Here is a 26,235-nt window from a genome sequence, read left to right as displayed (position 1 = left end):
AAAGCATGGGGTTTGCAAGTCACATTGCCAAGGTTCAAAGTCACTGCGGTAGCTCATTCATTTGAAAGGTGGACAGTCTAGACTTCACGAGTGTGAAACACAAGATTTCATACCTGACTGCCAGGTCTCATCAGACATGTGAAGCCAGAATATACTGCGGTCTCCTGTGCTGCTCACAAGTGACCACAGACTCATTCTGAGGAGCAGCTACCTTGGGCTGGGTTCTCTAGAGGAGCAGAATCTAGAGTGTGTATACCAAAAAGGGGTGGGGGGCGGGTTGGCTAACAAGATTGAATGGTTGTCTGCCTGCTGGAGAGCCAGAGAACCCTGTAGCTGTTGGAAGCTTCAAAACAAGGAGTACCTGTGATGCAGCCCCAGTCCAAGGCCAAAGGCCTGGAAGATCCCTGGAGGGTGAAAAACCGTGTTGAGGACCGAAGAAGCTGGACTCTGGTGTCCGCAGTGATAGCAGTAGAGACAGACATGCTCTCTCAGAAGAATGGAATTTGCATCCACTGGCCATCTTCCTCTTTATAGGACAGAACTGTCCTGAGCCCTCTGCCCTGCCTCGCTGGCTCTTTCCAAGCATTACTGTGTGTACCACCATACTTTCTGAGCATGCCTCAGTCAAAAAAGTTTCTGGGAAGTTGGAGATCTTTAATTGTTTGTATGTATGTATGTAGAGAATGTGTGGTATGGTGTGGTGTGGTGTTGGTTATGTGTGTGGTATATGCGTGTGTGCAGTTGGGGAGCTTGGAAAGATTAAATCAGGTATTCTAAGCAGATTTCCACCCCACAGCCTACAGTGCTAGACACACTCATGCATTAGCCCTGTGAGCACAGCACCTCCCTGGGATGTTCAGCTCAGCCCCTGAGGTGTCCTCAGTTTCTAGTGAAAGAGGTTTTTCCCTCCCTAGACATGTGTGAGTGCACACTTCCCACCTGGGTGTGGGCTAAGGCATCCATCTATACCTTCTGTGCCTGCTGCCTATAAAGGTATCACCATTCATTGACAGGACCTTAGTGGGCACCTACATTTATGGCAGCCCTGGAAACACAACATGGCAGAGGCCGTGAAGCAGTAAGAGGGCCCAGAAGGGGTGGTGTCAGTCATGGTACAGACAGTGCTTAGCTCATAGGGGAGGGTAACTCTTGGGGCATATAGTTGCATCTTTCTTCCTGTCTCTGCTCACTTCTCCCACTGTGCCTTCAGTGCCCCACAGATGTACCTGAATTCATGGATGTTACAGAGAGCAAGGGGTGGCCTGTGCCAAGCCTGAGTAGCAGCTCTTGCCCAAATCTAATCATCTTAAGCAAGCTCATTTTCTCTGGATACTTTTTTTTTTCCAACTGCGGCGATCAAACACAATTTAATTAACTTATCATTGGTAAATGGTTTTCCTTGCTTGGGTAACAAACGAGCCACTTGGAGACTTTGGTTCCAGCTTCATTCCCATTTTTAATTTTTTTGTGTGTGTCTGCAGTGATGAAATATACTATTTAAGTTCCCTCATTTTTCTGACCATTGTTTTCTGTGAGTCTGGAATATGGTGATGTTAGACCATGTTGTATTCTATTAGCATAACTAATGCAACACAGGGCTTTGCTATGGGACTCCCTAAGATGATAGTCCATACCCTGACAAGCCTTTAGCATGCCATTTTGAGGCCCCCTTTGCTTGTCCTGTTCACATGAGGGATCAGCACTACCAACAGAAATCATTTGATGTGCTGGGTGTGGTGGTGCATACCTTTAATACCAGCACTTGGGAGGCAGAGATAGGAGGATGGCTGTGAGTTCAAGGCCAGCCTGAGTCTACATATTTCATTCCAGGTCAGCCTGGGCTAGAGCAAGACCCTACCTCAACAAAAAGAAACCACTTGATGAGTGTGGCAGGTGTGGCTGTTAGGCCATTGCTGTCCTGTGGTCAAAGTTTCCTTCTAGGTTTCCATTCCCTTAGCTTAGGCTCATTTGGTGCAGAAATAGCCACAGGCAGTGACTAAACCTACTGCACCCCAATAACACTTTTCTTTAGATGAACACTGAAATTTCCTCTTCGTATAGTTTTCATGTGTCATAAAATAGTTGTTTTTGTTTTGTTTGGTTTTTTTTTGAGGTAAGCCCAACAGACTGGCCCTTTTGGTTACATGAGAGAAAGAGAGAAAATTGGCGCTTCAGGGCCTCCAGTCACAGTAATCGAGCTCCAGACACATGTGCCACCTTGTATGCATGTGCAACCTTACATGCTTGCATCACCTTGTGCGTCTGGCTTACATGGGACCTGAAGAGTTGAACATGGCTCCTTAGGCTTTGCAGGCAAGCCCCTTAACCACTGAACCATCGATCCAGCTTTCTTTCCTTTTCTTTTCTTTTTTTTTTTTAAGTTGAAGTTTTTTTTGTTTTGCTTTGTTTTTCAAGGTAGGGTCTCACTCTAGCCCAGGCTGACCAGGAATTCACTATGTAGTCTCAGGGTGGCCTTGAACTCACAGCGATCCTCCTACTCTGCCTCCTAAGTGCTGGGATTAAAAGCGTGCACCACCATGCCCAGCTCCTTAATTTTTTTTCCTAGTACCCCAACCACAATTTATAGCACCTCAGGAGTGTGCATTCAACTGACATTGCATTGCATTAGCCAATTTCTTCTGAAAATTGTGGCTATTAACAGTCCTGAACAAAAAGGGTTTCCTGTTGGAGCTGCAGGAGCTGTTCTGACCAAGGATCATTCATTCCGCCTGTAGCACATTTTCACAGTTCCTCCAATGCACGGGATGACTGTCTTGAAGCAACCTGTAGCTTCCTTGGCAACTGCATGATCTCTCCTGCTAAGAATTTAGCCCTTTTCTTCTGTTTTTAAATATGTTTTAATGTTATGTATTTATTTATTTGAGAGAGAGAGAGAGAATGGGTGTGCCAAGGCCTCCAGCCAGTGCAAACAAACTCCAGGCACGTGCGCCCCCTTGTGCATCTGGCTTATGTGGGTCCTAGAGAATCAAACTGGGATCCTTTGGCTTTGCAGGCAAACACTTTAACTGCTAAGCCATCTCTCCAGGCTTTTTCTTCTGTTTTTAAAATTCCACTCCCAACCCTAGATCCATAGCCACCACCACCACTGCCCCACTTTGTGTACCATAATTTGACTGCTGTTGTCCACTATAATTTCAAAATTCATTCTAGTTCCCACATCTACCATAGTTAGTGCCACCAAAATTCCACCTTCATTGTAACCATTACTTTCTCCTCCACCACCATAACCATTTCCTGGACCAACATCACCATAGCCTCCTCTATAAACAAGACTACCACTGTAGTCATATCTACCATAACCTCCTCCATAACCCTCTGTTGCCACCACCTCACCACTACAGCCCAAACTACCACCACCACCTCCAGTGTTTTCTCCACGACCCATGCAGTTGGCAGATGGTGCACAGGCTGCATATCTTGTTTAGCAAAGATGTTTTCACCTCATAGTGATGCCCACTAATTGTGTGGGGCTTCTGAACAGTATTATCCATTGTCTCATGATCACCACCAGCAACACCAGCAAATTCTCTTCCTTTCACTCTGCTTGTCCCTCATAACTTTTAGTTTCAGTCTTGCCATACTTTCCAAAGCAGTCTCTCTGATTATCTTTCTGTATCTTCTTTAATACCACCAACAAAAACTTGCTTTGCTGCTGGAGGAGCACCAGGCTTTACAGAATACAATCTAGAAATTGCTCCCTTTGGTCCCACTACCCCATCAACCTTGTGTGCCCAGGTAGACATGGCTGCTTGTACCTCTTCAACACATAAGTCACAAAACCAATCCTCAAAATGTTCTCTTAAGCCGGGCGTGGTGGCGCACGCCTTTAATCCTAGCACTCAGGAGGCAGAGGTAGGAGGATCACTGTGAGTTCAAGGTCACCCTGAGACTCCATAGTGAATTCCAGGTCAGCCTGAGCCAGAGTGAGACCCTACCTCGAAAAATCAAAAAAAAAAAAAAAAAAAAAAAAAAAAGTTCTCTTAAGCTGTCACCTGTAGTTTGAAAGCTCAGACCAGCAATAAACAGCTTCCTTAATTGCTGTTTCCTTTTAGATAACAGCCATCTTACAACTCGAGTTCAATATGGGACCCCAAAAATATTCTTTAAAATTTTTTCCAGTTCATTAGAAAACCTAAAAGCCACTCTTAGCTCACAAACCCATGGGGGGAAAAACAGGTCCAGACAGAATCTGGCCCTCTGGCCAGTTAGCTGTTCCCTATCTATGTGGTAAGCAGATCTTGCTGTGGCATGAACCTCCCAATCACTGCCTATGGCTGCCCTGCTCCACTGGTTCAGCAGCCCTAGGAATTGGGTCATGGGTGGGAGGCATAGGTAAAGGCATCTGGGTGTCTGAGGGAGAGAAGAAGGGAAGGGAAGGGAAGGTCTACAAATATTCTTTCTGGAGGAGCATGTGCTGAGGAACAGCTGGGTTGCTGCTTTGAAGAAAAATACAAAGCTAAGTCCAGCATGGTGGTGTACACCTTTAATTCCAGCACTCAGGAGGCAGAGGTAGGAGGATCCTTCTGAGTTTGAGGCTACTCTGAGACTGAATCCCAGGTCAGCCTGGGCTAGAGCAAGACCTTACTTCAAAAAACTAAAAGTAAATAAATACAAAGCCAGAAATGGGATTAAATTTATTTGTTTGTTTGAGAGAGAGAAAGAGACAGGTAGAGAGAAATAATGGGCCTACCAGGGCCTCCAGCCACTGCAACTGAACTCCAAACACATGTGTCACCTGTGCATCTGGCTTACATGGATACTGGGAAATTGAACCTGGGTTCTTAGGCTTCTCAGTCAAGCACCTTAATCACTAAGCTATCTGTCCAGCCCAGATATTTTTTTATATTTTAATTATTTGAGAAAGAGGCAGAGAGAGAGTGTGTGTGGGGGGGTGAGTCAAGACCTGTAGCCACTGCAAACAAACTTCACACTATGTGCCACCTTATGTATCTGGCTTATGTTGATACTGGGGAATCAAACCTGGGTCCTTAGGCTTCACAGATAAGTGCCTTAACTGCTAAGTCATCTCTTCCCCCAGAATCATTTATTTTTTATTTATTTATTTATTTATTTTGGTTTTGCGAGGTAAGGTCTCACCCTAGCCCAGGCTGATCTGGACTTCACTACGTAGTCTCAGGGTGTCTTGAACTCATGGGGATCCTCTTGCTTCTGCCTCCCGAGTACTGAGATTAAAGGCATCCACCATAATGCCGGGCGGCAGAATCAGACTTTTGAGCACAGAGAATTAATGGAGTAGAAGTGTAGGAAGACCTCATTCACAGAAGAAAAACTGAAATTAGCTTGATTAAGGAAAATGAAAATGCTAATAAATAATAGCAGAGGGACAAAACTAAATATTTCTTATCACCCTACATGTGAATGACTGAGTTCTGTATAATACAGAGATTGGTAGTAGACAGGGCTTAAACTCAAGCTCTATGTACTATTTCTAAGAGATCTTCAATATAAACAAAAGTGAAGACTAAAAAGATGTCAGAAGACTTCAAACAGAAAGTATAAGTGGTCATATTAATCAAGGTAGTGTTGCAAATACGAAGCAAAGAGGGGTGGCCTATAGTAATAACGGCACAAATTACAAACTTGAGCATGGTGGCACATGCCTGTTGCTGTAGCAACTCAGAAGCTAATGTGCAAGGATGGGATACAGAGTGAAACCCTATCTCAAATAATAATGATTACCATAAAACAGTGGGCTGGGAAGATGATTTAGCAGTTAAGGGCACTTGCTTGCAAAGCCTGTTTGGCCTGAGATTTGATTCCCCAGCACCCACATAAAGCCAGGCACATGCATCTGGAGTTGGTTTGCAGTGGCAAAAGACCCTGGCATGCCCCTCACACACTTGCATAAATAAATAAAACTAGCCAGGCAGGGTGACACATATCTTTAATCCCAGCACTCGGAAGGCAGAGGTAGGAGGATCACCGTGAGTTTGAAGCCACCCTGAGACTACATAGTGAATTCCAGGTCAGCCTGAGCCAGAGTGAAACCCTACCTTGAAAAACAAAAAAAAAAAAAAGGGGGGGGGGAATTGTGATTGCCTTCTAACACTTCAGGATAGAATAGACCTAGTAGGTAACTGACCAAGATAGAGGCTTAACAGTCAACAGCTTGATGGTTAGATGAAATGCTTATCATCCCTTGAAGAGAGAGGCAGTTTTGTGTGTCTGAGAATCCCTCAGGAAGATTGGATGCTGAGCAGTCTTGTAGCAAGAACTTTTCCTGGGAAGATGTAAACAAATGTCCCTTCACCTCAGATTGAGCACCTGTGACAGACCAGAGAAACGATGATACCCAAGCCCAGCTTGGTGAACCAGTGAGTTTGTTGGGCTTTCAGAAGCATGGGTGAGGAGTTACTGAAGATCCCAAGGTGCAGAATCACTGTAAAGTCTCGCCCCAGCATAGCTGTATAGATGGAGTCTCCCCTCCAGTTAACTTCCACGCTGTGTATAGCACCTTCCCAGACCGTGTGCAGCTGAGGCAGAATTAGAGCTGGCAGAGGTGCAGGGGGAAGTGGCTGAGCTCCTAGGTGAGAGAGAGTCTGATGAACCTCTCCACCTGTTCCTTCCATGAGGGAACACCACCTGGCCCCACCTTGAGGTTCTCTTGCAAGTAGTCAGTGCTGCTTTGATGAAGACGGAAAGGGTTGTTATGCTCATAGTACACCCTGCCAGTCATCATCCCAAATTATTTGTAGACCATCTGTCATGTTTGGTGACAAAATTCCCCACCTTCATGGACTTTAGATTGGAGTTGAACTTATGGTTTGTTTATTGTTTTTAAGAGAAAAAAAAAAAAAGACTGGAGAGATGGATTAGTGGCTAAAGCACTTGCCTACAAAACCTAACAACCCAAATTCAGTTCCCCAGTACCCACATAAGGCCAGATGCACAAAATGGGCATATGCACCTGGAGTTCATTTTTAGTGGCTGGAGACCCTAGTGTGCCTATTCTCTCTCTCCCTCCCTCCCTCCCTCTCTCTCTCTCTCCTTGCAAATTAATAAATTAAAAGAAAAAAATTTTTTTTTTGGTTTTTCGAGGTAGGGTCTCACTGTGGCTCAGGCTGACCTGGAATTCACTATGTAGTCTCAGAGTGGCCTCGAACTCACGGCGATCCTCCTACCACTGCCTCCCGAGTGCTGGGATTAAAGGCGTGTGCCACCATGCCCAGCAAAATATTTTTTAAACAAGAAAAATTCATGAACCATTGCGATTAGAACTGAAGAATTTGCAGACAGTCAAACCAGTAGAGGTAGATACAAATAATTTTGGATTTATTCCTAGGATCTCTAATTGGAAATTAGCAGAGGTGGTTTCTGTCCATCCTTTGAGAGCCTTAGATCAGGTGGCAGTAGTAACATCCCTCTGTGCTGCTAACCTGCTTTGTTATCAGATTGAGAACAACTCAAATCTTTCCAGTAGCAACAGTCACTACAAGTCAGTCCTTTTTCTCTTTCTTTTTTCTGCTTTTTAACCACATGCACATTAACCATTAATTTCCTCCAACACTAGTAACTTGTTTTCTCTTTAAGATTTTGTATAGTTTCCCTTTGGGGCATATGTATGTAAAGGAAAGCATTAGGAAGAAAACAGCACAAGGTTGTAAGGATCTGGGAGAAATAAGGAGTTTTGGATGGTGTGTAGAGTCCGAGTGGAACCACTGTTCTGTGTCCCCAGTAGGCTACTAGTGTCCATCACAAGCAGATTTTGACATAAGGCTTCCCCTTCAGTGAGCCAAGGGCCAGAAAACAGGGTATTTCTCGTGGCAGACAAAAGACATCAGCCCACATAATGGAGCAGTTAGCTCTTCTAAGACAGAGGAAGAGCCCTTGAACTGTGCCCTGAGCAGCCCAGGAGTCATTGATCAGACTTGGAAGGGCTGGGGGATGTGAAGAATACAGAGAGGCATCCTAAGTCCAGTGCCACTTCTATGGCACACAAAGGGCAAACAGTGTCTGGCCTGGAGCCACTGGGGAAGTTGCCCTGAGCCAAGATGGCTAGCAGCTGGGGACAGGATCAGGGCTAGCCAGCAGAGCCAGGGCCTCTTCCTAGAACAAAAGATCAGGTGGGCTTGAGGATAGAGCATCTTGGGTTCTCAGTGCTGGGGTCACCTCAGAGTGAGGCCTCCCAGCATACCTCTCACTTGCCTTACTGCTTCCCTAGTCACTCTGCCCATACCCTGATTTGTCAGTGGACCAGTGTCCCCAGGTCTATGCACTGCACTGTGTAGTGCCTTAGGTTTGGGCAGAACAAGAGGTAGAGTGGGTAAAATCCATTATCCAGTACAGCAAGTGCCCATGAGTACTTGCTGGTGTTCCCAACACAACCCTGGCTGTTGCTGCACTCAAGACAGCCTCCTAACTTCCCCCAGCACCCACCTTCTCCTGCCTCACCACAGCCCTCAGCCCCTGACAGCTCACACAGCCGACCTCATCATGATGCACAGGAAAAAGGAGGTCCTGCCATCTCCTATTCCAGTCTCCCTAGGCCCACCTATCCCCAGCAAGTCACTGGGTAGGCCCCAAGGTGTAGCAGGTGGATAAGGAAGAGGAGACAGAAAAAAGGGCAGGTACTCTGCCAGTCTCAGGATGGCCCTGGGCAACATGAGCACTGTTCACGTGGACTTGACTTATGACACACATGCCTGGGTCTAGGCTGGGTGGTGACAAGAAGTTGCCCCCACCGTGGGGGGTCAAGCTGGGCATCCCAGCCACTGTAGGTCTGGCCTCATGGCGCCGGTTAGAAAGGCCTCGGGCTGAACCACAGCAGCCTGCGGCATGGGCCCAACCAAGTGTAAACACACAGACGCCACCAGGAGCACTAGCCAGCTTTGAAGTCTGACCAGCAACTGCCTCGGGCTCCTGGCTCTGCTGCGCTTCACTGCTGATAGCTTGTTAAACCTGCCCCAGGCCCCAAAGAGCATGCTGGCCTTGGGCGCAGGCTGGTCTGCCACCTGCCCTCACCCTCCTGGAGATCTCACATACATTGGCTGCTGCTCCCAGATCCCTGGTTGGAGGCAGTGGCCACTTTAGCAAACAAGTCCCCCAGGAGGCAGAGGTGGAGGACGCTCCCTGGGCAGAGGTCAGGTAGCTCTCTGCTCTCTCTGGCTCTCTGCTGAATGGCCTGCACACCCCCTTTCAGACTACTTTTTGTTCAGAGCTAGACATGAGAACAAGTGGTTGGACATGGTGGAGAGTCAGCCAGGAGACCCAGCCAGGCACAGACCAGCACTGCTCAAGCCTGTCTCATCTGTAAGGGCAGTTGTCATGGGGATTTGAGAAGCTCACATGTGAGATGCAGTCAGTGCTCCATAAAATGCTTTTTGGTAGAGAGGCAGGTGTCTTCTCTCTCACAAACTTCTTTAGTTCAATAGGTACTTTACCTGCAAGGTGATGTCTGCACATACAGAATAGGCAGAAAAGGAAGGTGGAAGTCCTGGCTTGAGGGAAGATGTCCTGCCCAGCTTGATCACCTATGGTGGTAGACAGAGGTGCAGGACTGGTACCCCTTTGTGAGGCACATTGTAATCTATCCCAGGCCTCTGATTCTGAACCTCTGGAACACGTTGTGTGAGATGAGAGGAACTACAGGCTGGTCTTTTCTTGGGATCTACACAGGAGCTCACAGTAAAGCTCATAGACTTTGGTACCATAAATCTTGTTTGATCCTAACTTTAAAAAAATTTAATATATGTATTTACGGAGAGACAGAGATGAAACAGGGGCACACTGGGGCCTCCTGCCCCTGCAAATAAACTCAGATGGGTGGGTACCTGGTGGGTACCAGAGAATCAAATCCTGGCCATCAGGCATTCCAAACGTGCCTTTGACCACTAACCCATCTCTGCAGCCCAACTTTTTCTCCCTCTAGGTAAGGTCTCACTCTAGCTCAAGCTGACCTGGAATTTACTATGTGTCCCAGGCGGGTCTCAAACTCATGGTGATCCTCCTACCTCTGCTTCCTGAGTGCTGGAATTAAAGACATGTGCCACTATGCCTGGCCCAACTTTTTAAGACTATTTTTCTTTGTTATTTGCAAGCAGAAAAAGAGAGAATGGGCACACCAGTACCTCTTGTCATTGCAAACAGACTCCAGCTGCATGCACGACTTTGTATATCCAGCTTTACATAGGTACTAGGGAATCAAACCTGGGCTGTCAGGGGTTTGACCTTGGGAGGCATAGATCTTTGCCCATGCATTCGTCCTACAGCGGTAGGGCCTGAGAACCAGTCCCAACCTATGGCCTCTGCTTTTGCCCTGTTGTGGGGGTAAGGCAGTGTTTCTGTGACCCTGGGGCATCAGCAAGGGTGTTTATCTACATTAGTGGCTTTCAGGTGACCCAGAAGAGGAGGCATCTCATAAGCAAGGGGCTCATCTTTGACCCAGGCAGCCTTAGCTCCTTCCATACGTACCCCATGCCTCTTTGGTCCCCATCTTCTGGAGGAAACTGTCCAGAGGGATAAGAGAAGGGGAGATGGGGCTGCATGGCCAACAGTGAGTGCTGAGCATGGGTTGTGTTCTTCTTGCTGTTGGCAGTGAGTGTGCTGGAAGATCACCTGCCTCACGTCCCTCCACCTCCCTCCCCCACCGAGCCTCAGTGTGATTTGCACTAGTGGAGATTCTGCTGGGGTGGTCATTCTGCTGTCAAGTGTTAGTGTTCTGGCCAACATCAGTGCCCTCATCCTAACAGCCTTTGTCAGAGGAGAAGACAAGTTCAGAGAAGTGCCTTGCCTCATGCCACAGGGTCCTCCTGACCACAGTCTAGAACCCTGTTCAGTGCCCCACTTCACAGTCAGCTTTCCTCCCTGGATGCTGAGCTAGTCTTCACTTCAAAACTTGGGCACTTCCCAAGCTTCATCCTGGGAACAGAGCCCTAGAAGAGAGAGACACGTGTAATGACATAATTATGTGCACTGACAGCCAAGTCCCCGCTCAAAGGCTGGGGACAATAGGGACTCGCTTGGCATGGCAGTGAGAGCCTGGACTTCCATACACAACCAGAGACTGCTTTTTGGGAGCTCAATCCCTCCAGTGACCACAGGCAGATAGATGAAGCAAATTACTCATGTAAGCAGTGAAAGTTCCCACTTGGAGCTCTGGTCACTGCTGGCCTTTGTTTAACATTGTTTCCAGGAACAGGGCCACCAACAAACCCCACAGGCCTCGCCTTCAGTCTGGCAGCCTGATGATTGATTTCAGAATGCAAACCCTCCAACTGAGAGGGCTTGCTTTGTGATGTGCTGGTGTCTCCTCTACAAGAATCTGTGATTTTGGCCACTGGGCTCCTTTGATGTGCCCTGTATCTGGATTGGCTATAGTGCCATGGGCCAGCTAGTCAGGGAAGCCTGCAAGGTCACTGAGCTCCAGATCTCACCATGCTTCTAGCCTCCAGCTAGCTTGTTCTTCCCTTCTTCCCTCCTTGCCTCTTCCTTTGAGATCATCTGTGGGAACTCAGGTCCATAAACACAGAGACTATCACTTCCACTGACATGCTTTTCCCAAACTGAGGCTGCTCAGCACTCCTAGGTTCCTCCAGGGTCACTATGTCAACCAGCCACAATCTGGACCTTCAAGGCTACTATGTCAACTAGTCACAGTCTGACCCTCAGGAGCCCACACACTGGAGAAAGCCATGCTAGATTCATCCTCAGGCACTTTCCCTGCCCCTGTGTCTCATGTGGGATAGGTAGAGTCAGGCCATTTGGGCTCTGAGCAGCAGGAGGGTCATCTGCCTGGTAGCCTGAGGTAGAACAAGTGTTCCCACACTCACTAGCTGTGTGACTTTGGGCAAGTCGCATAACATTGCTGAATCTCCATTCCCTCGCAAGCATCTGCTAAAGATTAAATGACCCTAATGGGTGCCTACCCCATGCTTTGGCTGGGAAGCAACTCTCCCCACTGTGGCTACAATGTGTCACTCTTTCATTTGTTCAAGACAATGGTGGAAGAGCAGGATACAGAGGACCAGCAGGGTCTGAGGGGACAGTTTGTCTGGTGCCTTCTCTGCTCTCCAGCCCCCCAGGGATGGCTGCACCCGTAGTACCACCTTAGTGTCCTTCATGGGGCTGACATGAATGCACAGATCCACTCAGTTATGTAAAGTGACAGTAGGAGCCATGAGCAAGCAGGACACAACTGTCCAGAGACCACACAGGGTCCTGACTAGGTACTACAATCCAGTCACCAGCCCCCTCCCCCCCCCCAGTTTGAGCCACATATGGAAATGAAGACACAGAAGTTAACAGGAGGGGACGTCACACCCACCCATTGCTATTATGTCTTCTGGCTAAGCTATAAAACAAGAAAGCAGGAGTGACAGAGACACTTCCTTTGAACTTGAATCATTCTGAGCTGCCACTCCCGCCACAGTGGGATGGAGGCCAGCCGGCAAGAGGGAGCCCCTTAAGCCTCTTCTGAGAAGGTCATCAAAAATCCCACTCACTCCTCACCTTATCCTGGATGCATAAAACAATATTGTGGTAATGTAGGTCAGTGAACCTGGCCGCACACACACCGGCGGCCCCACGGGACCAGCCGCCTGCTGCCCGCCGCGCTTGCTCAGCCCAGGGAGAACATAAACAAGCACGGGAGCCTCCGCCTCCCTGGCCCTCAACCTTGTTTGTGTAGCACTAAAACTAACTTCGGGGTCGGCTCTGTCTGGCATGAAAGCCCTGATGCTTTTTGAAGTTCCCCTGAAGTTAATGGAATTAGTCTGCCCTCATTGCAAAGCCCTGAGTTGGGAGAGATAGATCCTCTGCTGTCTCTGTGGCATTTGGCTTATTTAATATTTTATAACCAAAAGAAGGGAAGGGGCAGTAAGGAATCTTCTGAAGGCCTCTGCTAATGGATAGCATGCCTGTAGCCAAACTGCCCCCAGGAAGCCTGGCATGCAGGCTCATCCAGCAGGGAGCTCTGGGCTGGTATCTGTCCAGTGCTCTTCTGAGGATGGGGCAGAACTGCCCCATGCTGGCAGTTGGCCCACTCTTAGATGAGGCCCTTTCCAGTGGTAAAGCCTTGTCCCCAAGGAGAGCTAGAGCCAACGTGGCTTCCCACCTCAATATGTGGATTCCCTTCATCATCTCTGAGTGAGCAAGGAAGTGCTTACCAGGCTGTATGAGGGAGGCATGGGGTGCAGACAGAACCTCTTTACTTGAAGGATAGGCAAGCCAACTGTCAAGGATTAGACAGGGCAGCCAGGTTCAGAACAAGGGCTGCCTTGGTCCTGGGGGCTGGAGGGAAGGAGGCTACCTGAACCAGGAACCTGGGTGGGTATGAAAACGTGTCCTGCAGACAGAGGGAGAAGGGCCACAGCAGAAAAGTCTGGGGAGGCTGCAGGGTGATGAGTCTGCATTATCTCGGTGAAGGCTGTGTAAGCACGTACACACATCTAAACTTAACAAGGGTGTACTTTCGCTGTGTGTGTGACCATGGCAGTAAGGCTGTTATTAAAGGGGCGAACATATACAGGGAGTACCACTGTGGAGGGCAGGAGTCCACGTGGGCAGTGGCCTTCTGGAGCATGTGCCCTGGTTGGAGCAGTGAGCACATAAACAGACAAGACTAGGGCCTAAGGTCAAATCACAATCTCAAGGCAGACAGATGGGATAGAGAAGGTCAGGGAGGAGCCAGCAAAGGGTGCAGGGTCACTGGGGCCTGAGGTCTGGATCTGGGCCCTTTCTGACTAGCCATGCTGATGCGAGGATGGCAGCTCAATGTCGTCCCTGATGCAGCACTCCAGGTACGTGGGAATGAAGCAGATATTTACGGAGGAAAATGATTTATCTGCTTGATCCTGCGATGCATTATTTGATTCTTGGGTTTCTTTGTTTTGTTTTGTTTTCTCGAGGTAGGATCTCACTCTAGCTCAGGCTGACCTAGAACTCACTTTGTAGTCCGAGACTGGCCTGTAACTCACAGCAATCCTCCCTTTGCCTCCTGAGTGCTGAGACTAAAGGCGCATACTACTATGATGACTTTTATTTATTTATTTGAGAGAGAGAGACAGACAGACAGAATGGGCATGCCAGGGCCTCTAGCCACTACAAATGAACTGCTGACACATGTGCCACCTTGTGCATCTGGCTTATGTGGGCCCTAGGGAATTGAATCAAGGTCCTTTGTCTTTGCAGGCAAATGCCTTAACTGCTAAGCCATCTCTCTAGCCACCCCAACCCCCACTTTTTTTTTTTTTTTTTTTTTGAGATGGTCTCACTACAAAGTATGTGGCTTGTGTTAGCCTGGAACTAAGTAGTCCAAGTTGAATTCATGATTACCCTCCTGTTTCAGCTTCTCAAGAACAGCCCTGTGCCACCATGCTTTGTTGGCAGTGCCTTTTTAAGGGACTTTCAAAGTAAGCTGTAAGCTCTTGGTCCAAGGGCTACCTTTCTCATTTCTTGGGCCCTGTGATGCTGGAGGAAATCCCTGTTTCAGTTGTACCTATCCTCAAAGAGCTCCAGGTGTCCAGGGCAGCACTGGCCCTACTGTTCCTTCAGAGTAGAGGAAGCTAGGCTGTGTCAGCTACTTGTTGGTGTTTCAACGTAGGTTTTGCAAAGGGCCTAGGCCTTGCAGGAGTTTTAGGTCCTACCTGTCAAGTTACTATGAAGTTCCTGAACATAGGCTGGGAGAAGGGGTAACAGGTAGCCATAGCAACAGGGGCTGGTTGGGAACAGGAAGTGGCCCAAGCACCTTCACCTATGAAGATGTGGATTGCCCACCCTGGTGCCCTCGGGCCTGTCCAGGTAAATATCCAGCCTGTACTACAGAAAGGATGGGAATGGACCCTGCCACCTGGACAGGAACCCTGCTCTGCCATTCTATGGCTGCAGGGATAGTCTCCTACAAAGCAGTCATTGCCACCTTGCACATTTGGGACTGGTGATGCCCATTGTGTGCTCAGTGGAACTTACTGGACACCAGTGGGCAGGACACTGGTGGTCCTGGCCAGAACAGACCCACCCTCCAGGGTCAGTCCTAGGGGAGCGCACAGAGCCATTCTGAAAGGCAAGCAAGAGTTCCCGTGTGGGAAAGAGGCTTGTGAATTTCAAAGGCTGTGCAAGTGGAGATTGTCCCTCTTATCATTGTTTCTATCCGATTCATCAATCACTGGGAGAGGAGGAATGCAAGTACCTTTTATCTGGTGCTATGAATCAAGTAGAATAGGGTATGTTTCCAAAAGGTTTTTTGGGTAATGAGACAGTTTCTACTTTTCAAAACAACTGTGCTAGGGCCCTTGGCCAGATCCAGGCATCTTGAAAAGCAGTGAGATGTTTCTGAGGTTCAGGAGGAGGCAGCCCACAGGTATAGGACTGCACCTCAGGAAAGGACAAGCCCATGGGCCCAGCCAAGTTTGCATCTCAGAGGGGAGGACAGTCAGAGGTCAGGGTCTGTACCTCAGGACCTCAGAAATGCCTGGAAGAAACTGTCCTTTCCTCATGGCCGTCAGGAAAAAATGGAAGATTTTGAGGGTGGAAGACCAGTACTTATAAATTTTTTTATTTTGCTTTTTTGCCTGTTTTTTGTTTGTGTTTTTTCTTTTTTAGAAATATTTTATTTATTTATTTGAGAGAAACAGAGAGAGAGAATGGGTGTGCCAGGGCCTTCAGCCACCACAAACTAACTCCAGACACATGTGTCCCCTTGTGCATCTGGCTTATGTGGGTCCTGGGGAATCGAATATGGGTCCTTTGGCTTTGTAGGCAAGCACCTTTAGCCACTGAGCCATCTTTCTGGCCCTGTTTTTTTTGGGGGGGGTAAAATTTATTTACTTATTTATTTATTAGAGAGAGAGAGAATGGGTGTGCCAGGTCCTCTAGCCACTACAAACAAACTCCAAAGGGCATGTACCACCTTGTGCATCTGGCTTACGTGGGGCCTGGAGAATTGGACCTGGGTCCTTAGGCTTAGCAGGCAAGTGCCCCAACCTGTAAGCCATCCCTCCAGCCCTGTTTTTGCTTTTTTGAGGTAGGGTCTCAGTCTATCCCAGGCTGACCTGGAACTCAATTTGTAGTTCTAGGCTGGCCTGGAACTCACAGTGACCCTCTTCCCTATGCCTGCCAAGTATTGAGATTAAAGGCCACCAAGCCCAACTAAATGTTTATCTTTTGTTTGGTGGTTTGTTTGCTTGTTTGTTTTGAGGTAGGCTAGCCCAGGCTGACCTGAAAATCACTATATAGTCCCAGGTTGGCTTGGAACTCAAAATGATCCTCCTACCTCTGCCTGCCAAGTTCTGGGATTAAAGGCATGCACCACCATACCTGGCTTTATTAAAAAATAGTTTTTATGGAGCTGGGTGCCTTTAAACCCAGCACTCGGGAGGCAGAGGTAGGAGGATCTCTGTGAGTTCACTATATGAGACTACATAGTGAATTCCAGGTCAACCTGGGCTAGAGTGAGACCCTACCTCCAAAAAACAGTTTTAATTTATTTCTTTGGGAGAGAGAAAAAATCTGGGTACACCAGGGTCTCTTGCTGACATCTCCTGATACATGCACCACTTCATCTGCCTTTATATGTATAGTGGGGAAATTGAACCTGGGCCTCCAGGCTTTGCAAGCAAGTGTCTTTAACCTGTGAGCCATCTCCCCAACCCTTATTTTGCTTCCCTCCCCCCCATTTTGCTTTTTTTCTTCATCTTGGGGGGGGGTTCGAGGTAGGGTCTCGCTCTAGCCCAGGCTGACCTGGAATTCACTATGGAGTCTCAGGGTGGCCTCAAACTCACAGGGATCCTCCTACCTCTGCCTCCCATGTGCTGGGATTAAAGGCGTGTGCCACCATGCCTGGCTATTTTGCTTTTAAAAAAAATTTTTTTTGTTTATTTTTATTTATTTATTTGAGAGTGACAGACAGAGAAAGAGGCAGAGAGTGAGAGAGAGAGAGAGAGAGAGAGAGAGAGAGTGGGAGAATGGGCATGCCAGGGCTTCCAGCCACTGCAAACGAACTCTAGACACATCATCCCCTTGTGTATCTGGCTAATGTGGGTCCTGGGGGATCAAGCCTCGAACCAGGGTCCTTGGGCTTCACAGGCAAGCGCTTAACCGCTAAGCCATCTCTCCAGCCCTTATTTTGCTTTTGAATGGGTGATTCATTCATGTATTTCAAAAGCCAGAAGGTTGGAGAGATGTACAGTGGAACGTCCCTCAGGTACCCTGTGCCCTTCCATGAGGCACCAGCTCTCCTGGTCCCATGATTTCCCTGTTGCACTCAGCAGCATGCTTTGTGCCTTGCTCTGTACTCTGCTCTCGAATGTCAAATCTGCTATCTGGGGTATCCAGGATACCTCATGTCTATCTCTCACTGTGATTGAGGTGTGGTCAGTGGAGGCTGGGCACCTGTCATCTGTGTCCAGCATGGAACTCCAGATCATTCTCAGCTTTTGCTACTAGACATTGAGGGATACTTCTTGTCATGGGGCCCAAGTTGGCTGCTGGAGGCAGTGTCTGAAGAGCAGGTTGGCGGTGAAGCCCTTGAGAAGGGTGCAGGGACTGACGTGGGAAAATACTGCTCATTGCGGCATCTGAGCTGGCCCATGTCTCTTCTCAGCCTGAGCTCCCACAAAGAGGTGGGAGGCCAAAGTGCCAGCATGGATGCCAACCCTGTAGAAGGTGTCTGGCAAGGCAGCAGGGGCCAGGGAACCACAGAGGATACTACCTGGTCCTAGACTGACCAGTGGTTGGCTGAGTTGGGGCTCTGGGCACAGCAGGGTAAGCAGAGAAAAGCCTTGGCCAAGGCATCTGGATATTTGGTAAGGCAGGGCCCCTTCTCAGAGATTCATAGGATGGAATCCAGAGCCAGGGCTCTAGAGAGCTGTGGGGGCACCTGGAGGCAAAGACAGATGGCAGGGGTGGCTGCTGCTGAGATTTGTATTCAGGGCTACCTCTGCCCCCCGAGCTCTGTGATCCTGGCAGACAAGTGCCTCAGGTATAACATGGGGTTGATGGGGTTGCTGTAAGAGCCAAGATGTTGATCCATGTTACATAGCCATGTTAAGGAAATATGGTGACCATGTAGTAGACAGCTTAGGCCTTTGCACTTTATTGCATGTGAGGTAGGTACAGCACCCTGCAACCCTAAAGCTCCTCAAGAGGATAGCAAGTGGCTGTGCCTAGAGCCAGCTCTCAGCATACTACTAACGCCTCCTCTTCTGTGTGGGAACAGGTAATGGATGACCACAGTGTAATCGGCCGCTCCCTATTCAAAAAAGAGACCAACATCCAGCTCTTTGTGGGGCTCAAAGTACAGCTGTCCACAGGGGAGCAGGGCGTCATCGACAGTGCCTTTGGCCAGAGTGGCAAGTTCAAGATTCACATCCCCGGTGAGTATGTGTGCCTGCTCAGGGACTCCTCAGGGCATGTGGAGCAGCTTGATGGTTAGCACAGAGCTGCTGGCTGGGCCTCCAGCTGGAAAGCCAGTGTGGGTCCTGGGCGGCATCTGGACAGGAATCCAAGATCTAGTCTGAGCAAAAGCAAGCTCAGGAGTTCCACTTCGGATACACACTTGGTTTTCTTGTGAACGGGTTATTGATCTTACAGGATAACTTGAAAGTAGGTGCGATGAGAGACCACTAAGACCTAGCATAAAGCCTTGGATCCTAGTAGGTTCCAGAAAAATGTGGGTTGCCACCTCCTGTTACCTAGCAGAGGCCACAAGGCTCAGGGCTTTGTGCATGGCTGGGTCAGGGTGTACACTTACTTCTGGAACTAAAGTCTGTGTTTCTTTCATACAGTCGTCATCCCTTAGTTCCTATGTGTGTATACAGTTTATAGTTTTGTTTTGTTTTGTTTTTCGAGGTGAGGTCTCACTCTAGCCCAGGCTGACCTGGAATTCACTGTGGAGTCTCAGGGTGGCCTCAAACTTATGACAGTCCTCCTACCTCTGCCTCCTGAGTGCTGGGATTACAGGCATGCACCATCATGCCTGGCTTACAGTTTGTGTTTTACTAAAGCTGACTGTGTATCAAGCTTATTTTGGTGCTGGAAGCATGGAGCCTGAGGGCGTGGGAAGGGACAGACAATGAGTATACTAAGTACCCACAGAGAGGGTGAAACAGGTGTATAGGCCTGAAGTGGTGATGCACCAGGTACATGAGGGCTGGAGGCCTGAGGTACATGATATGCTGCATGTATGGACACTGGCTGCTGTGGTGGCAATGTGCCAAGTGTGTGAAAGCTAATGGTGTCAGCAGTAGTCTGTATGGGGGTGGTGCTTAGGAAGCAGGCATATTGAATTAGGACCTGCATTAATGGCCTCATTGTAACTTTCTCTCCTTTTGAAGGCTATCCCCAAATGCAGTCTCATCCTGATATAACCTGGGGTCAGGGTTGCAGGTGTGGTGTGGAGAGGACACATGGTAAGCCTGCAGTAGGTAGGAAGATGGACATTGTGTGATGTCGGGGTGTTTGCATTCTATCCACCACATTAATGCTGTGCAGAAACGTGCACGGAGCTATGGTATCTCATAGCAGGGCCCCTCGCCAATTCCGGCTTGGGAAAGCTTCCTGAGTCTGTGGGTGTTCAGAAGCCTTAGTGCCCCCAGAGATAGGGCTACTACCCACCACCTTGTAGCTGTTCTCAAATGCACAGTCTAGCCCTCACACAGCAGAGGACACATCCATCGAGGCATCATTAGGCCCATGGTGGGCCATGCTCATTTTCACACTGTCAGCCCAGACACAGCTGTATGCAGGAACTGTATGCGATAACAACTCAGCAGTGGCCCAAATGGGACACCTTCATGTTATGCACGGAGGAGGAGCAATCTGTAGATGTGTATGGAGGACAGGGCCAAGGCCCTGGGCTGGCAGCATGATGCAGGGCTGGCTCTGTGGGGCCTGACGAGGGATATCTCTTCCTAGTCTTCATGGGGCTCAGCCAAGAGTGAAGATCTACTGGGACTCCCCCAAGCCTTCTCCCCTCCTTCCTTCCACATCTGCTCCAGCTGCAGCCTGTCTCTTGGACCTGAGCACAGCGTGGACTTTAGCTTCTCCCAGGAGCAGTCTCATACAGAAGACTTGAGAACCAATTCCTTGGTGGGACTATTGGGAGGGCTCATGCTATAGGGAATGCAGTGTGACTCCTCCCTTCTGGGGTGGGATGAGAGGTTCCCAGAGCTGGTCTTGAAGGTGAGGAAACTCCTCAGGTAACCGAAGGAGGAAAGTCATTCAGGACAAAGGGAACAGAGTGTGCTAAGTTCCAGGCTGGATGGAGCGGCACAGTCTGGGAATGCTGAGTAACAACAGGCTAGAGAAATAGTCATTGAATGGTGCCAAGTGGGACATTGTTCTGCGTGCTCTGTTACAGCTCACTGGCTTGGCTGTGTCCACAATGCTAGTGTGAGAACAGTGTTTTAAAGCACTGGCACTCCCTTCCCCAACAAGGTCTTATAGAAAGCCAACCAGGATTGAGGACCCAGGATCGGCCTTGCTGTTCACCTCAGTTCTATCCCAGAAATTTATCCTAGGGCATTACCAGAGAAATGGGAACTTCACTCCTGAAGGCCTTGAGCTTGGACTTGGCATCAGCCTTGCCTACACCATGGCACTGTTGGCTTAGGAATGTATCCTTCTCTGCTGGGGACAGCCCTGTGTACCAAGGTACTTACAAATATGCCTGGCCTTTTCTCACTAGGCCAGTGGCCCTGCCCTGGCTGCACAGCAGCTGGCCAGTGGCCTCACACCTGATGCCTCAGAGCAATTCACTGAGCCTTGGTAGTTCAGCTATTAAGCAAAGGTGTTGCTAGCCAAGGATATCTCCTTTCCAGTCACATACCAGGAGTGCAGAAGCTGGGATAGGAGGGAACAGAATAGCATGTGTGGTGCTGACCATCAGATTCTGCTTGAGACATGTTAGACATCACAGTATTTCCTTTTTGCAGAGTCCTGTGGGATAGGCTGGGGATGAGTCTGAGGTGTCCAGACAGGCCCTCACTGCTGAAGCAGAGTCCCACGTGGCCGGCGCCAGGCAGGGTCAGCATACACCATGTTGGCGGCAGTTGCTGCACCTATAAATGTCATCTCCAAGAATCCTGGGCGTTTCCTAGGCTGCTTCCTGTCAGGGTGCCTGAGGAGGAGGTTGAGAGGTGAAACAGTCACAGTAACCTTGCTGTTGCACTCTCAGCAGTCCCCAGGCTAAGTGTCTCACATGCCTCTCACAGGCTCTATAGCGTGGGTGGCGAGGTGAACTTGCAAGGTGCCTTGCACCAAGCTGCAGCACTGGGAAAGAGTGGAGGCCAGCATTGGGATCGAGAATGTTTGGCAGCTGAGCACATCTTGGTACAAGAAAACTGGACTGCATGGGCTAGGGGCTGAGCAGACTGTGGCAGTGGGGACCTGGCACCTACAGTGTGGGCTACAAACATGCCTCCCTTCTGTTCTCATCCTCCAGCTAAATTTAGACTAGCACCTGCCCTTTACAGGTGTCCCCAGGGAGCCTGCACTTGCCCCACCCTGGACTGCAGTGAAGACTGTTGGACTTGGTGCTCACTTGGGGTTGAGCTTGGCCACTGCCTGCTGTGTCACAGAACTTTTCTGCCTGCAGCTCCACTTCCTCACAGCCCAGGCTGACTCTTGGGCCCCTGCTAATTCTTGGGTCTTGGGCCCTCCTTTCAGGGCCCTACTCACCTAGTCTCTCCTCTGGGTATATAAGCTTTGCTATGGGGAATGAGAAGGTTCTAGAAGTCCTACATTTCTTAAACCAGCTTTCGCTGAAATCACAGGGCCTGAAAAGCTGGGGAAAGTCACCCAAAGCCCTCTCATTCTTGGGACATCAGGGGATTCTGTTTACATTTCTTTCTGACACTTTTCACTGCCATAGGGTATAGTGGGGAGGGTACATGGACAGGAGTGGATGCAGAACACCCTCTCCTTGCTTATAGATGTGTGGCCTGTAACATCCATATGCAGCGCTGTCCCCACAAAAACCCCTTGTGAGCTTGGTCTTGCCAGATTGCTCAGGTAGGATTGGAGGGCCACGTCCCTTCATCTGCTTCCATTGGTTTCTCCTCCCAATCCCGGTGGTTGGCTCTCACAGCAGGTGAGTTGTAGCGCATTGTCGGCAGCCCTAGTACCCTGATTGGTAGTAAGGATGTGAGAATTTGCCAAAGACCACCCTAGGCCTTAAAGTTTCCCGGCTTAGTGGACAAGACCCCTGGCCTTTGGGAACCAGGAAAAAGGTTCTATCAGAGCCTGGGACAGGAGTGAATACCCAGGGTCCTGGGGTCCCTCACCTGTGGCCAGTTGGCCTCTGTTCTGAAAAGAGGGTTTCTGTTCCCAGAATGCTCTCTAAGTTCTTCCCGTCCTAGCAGGGGACATGGCCTCTCACAGAGGGGCCAGAGAAAACCTTTTATATTATACTCTCAAAGTAAGTGATGCTCAGTCATGGTTCATGTCAGAGGTGCCTGTAGATATGGTGCAGGAGGAAATTTTGTTCTGATTCTTTTTGTTTGTATTTTAGGGAGGTTTGAGGTTTGTATGTTTTTTTGGTTTTTTTTTTTTTTCTTTTGTTTGGGTTGTTTTGTTTTGTTTTTTGAGGTAGGGTCTCACTTTCTATCTCAGGCTGACCTGGAATTCACTGTGTAGTCTTTGGTTATCTTGAACTCTCAGCGATCTTCCTACCTCTGCCTCCCAAGTGCTGAGATTACAGGCATGTGCCACCATACCTAGCTGTTTTTTTTGTTTGTTTGTTTGTTTTGATTTTGTTTTTTTAGCTAGGGTCTCACTCTATCCCAGGCTGACCTGGAATTAACTATGTAGTTTCAGGGTGGCCTCAAACTCATGGCGAGCCTCCTACCTCTGCCTCCCAAGTGCTGGGATCAAAGGCGTGCATCACTACACCTGGCTGCAAGTTTTTTTGTTTGTTTGTTTTTTGGTTTTTGGTTTTTTTTTGAGGTAGGGTCTCACTCAAGTCTAGACTGACCTGGAATTCACTATATAGGCTTAGACTGGCCTTGAACTCACAGCTATCCTTCCTCTGCCTCCCAAGTGCTAGGATTAAGTGTATACCACCACACCCAGCTGATTCTTTTATTTATTATTTCACTTATTTATTTATGTGAAAGGGGTCACACCAGGTCTCTTGCCACTATAAACAAACACCAAACACTTGTGCCACTTTGTGTACAACTTTATGTGGATAACTGGGGAATTGAAACTAGGCCAGAAGGCTTTGCAAGCAAGTGCCTTTAGCCACTGAGTCATTTCCCTAGCCCCTTGTTTTGATTATTTTCAAAGAGTGTCATTACCTCTGTTTTTTTTATTTTTTTTTTGTTTATTTTTATTTATTTATTTGATAGTGACAGAGAGAGAAAGAAGCAGATAGAGAAGAGAGAGAATGGGCGCACCAGGGCCTCCAGCCACTGCAAACAAACTCCAGATGCGTGCGCCCCCTTGTGCATCTGGCTAACGTGGGTCCTGGGGAATTGAGCCTCGAACCGGGATCCTTAGGCTTCACAGGCAAGCGCTTAACCACTAAGCCATCTCTCTAACCCATTACCTCTGGTTTTATTTCCATTATGTCACCCTTCAAGAGAGCTTGACCTGTGTGGTGGCAACCTCAGCCAAAGCTGGTCTTATACCACTCTCCAGGGTGAGCACCAGGGCCTCTCTGGGTACGATGCTCTGTGCATGGCAGGTGAGGCCCCGGCTTGAGTGTGCGGGAAAAGATGCTAGTGCAGCAGCCCAGCCAGGTGACCAACTCACCCAGAGATGTGCCAGTACCAAGGCAGGACTAGGTCGCGTGTTACTAACATCTTCCTGCAAATGTGCTTTAATATAAACTGTTTCCGGGCTGGAGAGACGGCTTAGCGGTTAAGCGCTTGCCTGTGAAGCCTAAGGACCCCGGTTCGAGGCTCGGTTCCCCAGGTCCCACGTTAGCCAGATGCACAAGGGGGCGCACGTGTCTGGAGTTCGTTTGCAGAGGCTGGAAGCCCTGGCGCGCCCATTCTCTCTCTCTCCCTCTATCTGTCTTTCTCTCTCTGTCTGTCGCTCTCAAATAAATAAATAAATAAAAATTAAACTGTTTCCGTAGGATGGGTTCTCGGTAATTAAATTGTTTAATTCTCACAAAGCAAACGCCAGATATTTGGAATGATCCTGCAAGCTCCTAGCAGAGTGAATCCCAAAGGCATGGTGTCACTTCACCTCAGGCTCCTGTCAGCTGGTACCTGTAAGTTGAATCACCATCTCTGATTAGATGCCTCTCTGTGGTCATATTTGCATTTCCTTGATGGTTATGCAGTCTCCACCCCTGACATGCACACACACATACATTCCTTTGAGAGATCCTGCAGAGGGTGCAGTTGACAGGTCAAGGATGGAGTTCTCACTTTTGGGCCGCCACCTGGAACTGGCACCTCCTGGGTTCTGATGCCAGAGCCCCCTGAAGGTGTGAGGTGCTACTGCCCAGTGGCCATTGGTCTTCCATGACACCTGCATCTCTGGTCCAAAGACCTTGTACCTGAACCCAGAGCCAGGGCCTGTGGAGGTAGCTTTCTCTCTTCCCTATGGCCTGGCTGTCTGAGACACTGCAATGGAAGCCACACCTGGGGTACCAGTAGGGCTCTTAGAGTGTCAGAGGGAGAGCTCATTACAGGCACTGGAGGGCTGGTGCACATCACATCCCTGGAGCTGCCTCCACCAGAGCATGCTGCCAGGGTTCACCTCCCCTGAGGGTATTTGGTGGACGAGACCAGGATGGCAGGGTAGCTGTGGGTAGTGGGGTTCCAATGGTGGAGGGGCCTTTTGAGCTCCTGGCCAGCACAAGGCCACGTGGAAGGGAGAATCATCAGTGACACCCAGGGTGAGGATGATTCTCCTGAGCATCCACAGGCATTCATTCCACTAGGTTCTGCTCCACATAGCTAGTGACCAGCTCCCACAGGGATGCCAGAAGGAAAAAAAAAAAAAAAAAAAAAAAAGCTCTGCTGGGAGAAGAAAGCTGAAGGGGGTGAGGGGTGAAAGTTGAGGTTTCAGAAAAATCCTATAAAAATGAAAACAAACCATCCATCTTCTCCTGGCGTCTTACCCCCACGGTGCCCTTTCTGGATCTTGCCCTGATGTCTATGGGGACAGCAGTTCTGAAACCTGACCCAGCCGCCAGCAAGCTGCTACCACCCACCCCCCAGTTCAGGGCTGCTGTGGACAAGGCCAGCCTCTCCTGGGAGCCACCCTAGTGAGGACAGCATGGTACCCAGAGCAAGGAGCACTTTGGGGTGTCTTCTCTCACTTGAATAGCTAGCCTCCTCCCCCTTTGGCCATTGAAGCATTTCAAAGCAATTGTAAAAATTATATGAACCCCATCGAAGAACTGTTACAACAATGTTTATTCCCAGCATTGGAAACGAGGACAATGATATTATAAATAATTGTAGATGATGAAGATAGGCAAGAAAAAAATAACATAATTAAAAGAATTTTACAAGACGGACCGTTCACAAAGATGGATGGGGTAACACAATACGATGGAAATATCTACAGTTAACGTAAACCAGTGCAGTGGACAGAGACCAGCTGCTGGCAAGACCCACACGGGCAGTGTGGCCATAGTGGTCTGGAGCCCCAAGAGGAGGCAGTCTGGGGTGGCCAACCCAGGCCCTGTTTAGAAGGAAGTATACAAACCAGAGGGAGTCCCAGGATTCAGGGAGTCATGGGCTGTGCCCAGAGCTTTCCCCAGGAGCCCCTTCTGACCCAACACTGTCCCACATTGATCTCCACTGTAGTGCTTAGCCAGGCCCTCCTATGCCTGGGTTGCCTGTGACTTCTCCCTGGGGTGGGGTGGCTGTGTGACCCTTTTTTTTTTTTTTTTTTTTGAGGTAAGGTCTCACTCTAGACCAGGCTGACCTGGAATTCACTCTGTAGTCTCAGGGTGGCCTTGAACTCACAGCGATACTCCTACCTCTGCCTCCCAAGTGGTGGGAATAAAGGTGTGCGCCACCACACCCAGCAGTGTGACCCTTCTTTAGGCTTGGCATGTGACAGGTGCTTGGTTACTGTGTCACAGACTAACTGGTGGCCTCTTGGGCCAGCTTGTATGTTGTAGTGAGTAGGGTGGGTTTACTGGGCTTTTGCAATTAATGGACTGAAAGCAGGTGATAATGCAGCCCAAGCTGGACTCAGATGATTTGGATACAAGGTGCTGGATGCCTATTCGTGTGACATCTGTCTGAAGCTAACATCAGGCTCCCCACCAGACAGAAGCTGAGCCTG

The 26,235-nt window shown here is 49.0% G+C and overlaps 1 protein-coding gene across 1 annotated transcript in view; it reads left to right on the top strand.

Moving 5' to 3' along the window:
• Eefsec (eukaryotic elongation factor, selenocysteine-tRNA specific) overlaps nt 1-26,235 on the top strand; it is a 223,239-nt gene that overhangs the window by 177,088 nt on the left and 19,916 nt on the right. The window contains exon 6 of the mRNA XM_004665114.2: nt 18,194-18,350. Within this exon, the coding sequence (XP_004665171.2) occupies nt 18,194-18,350 (157 nt within the window). The remainder of the gene's footprint in view (nt 1-18,193; nt 18,351-26,235) is intronic.

This window comes from Jaculus jaculus, chromosome 6, assembly GCF_020740685.1.
Source record: "Jaculus jaculus isolate mJacJac1 chromosome 6, mJacJac1.mat.Y.cur, whole genome shotgun sequence".
Taxonomy (NCBI): Eukaryota; Metazoa; Chordata; class Mammalia; order Rodentia; family Dipodidae; genus Jaculus; species Jaculus jaculus.
This window is presented reverse-complemented; position numbering and strand designations above follow the sequence as displayed.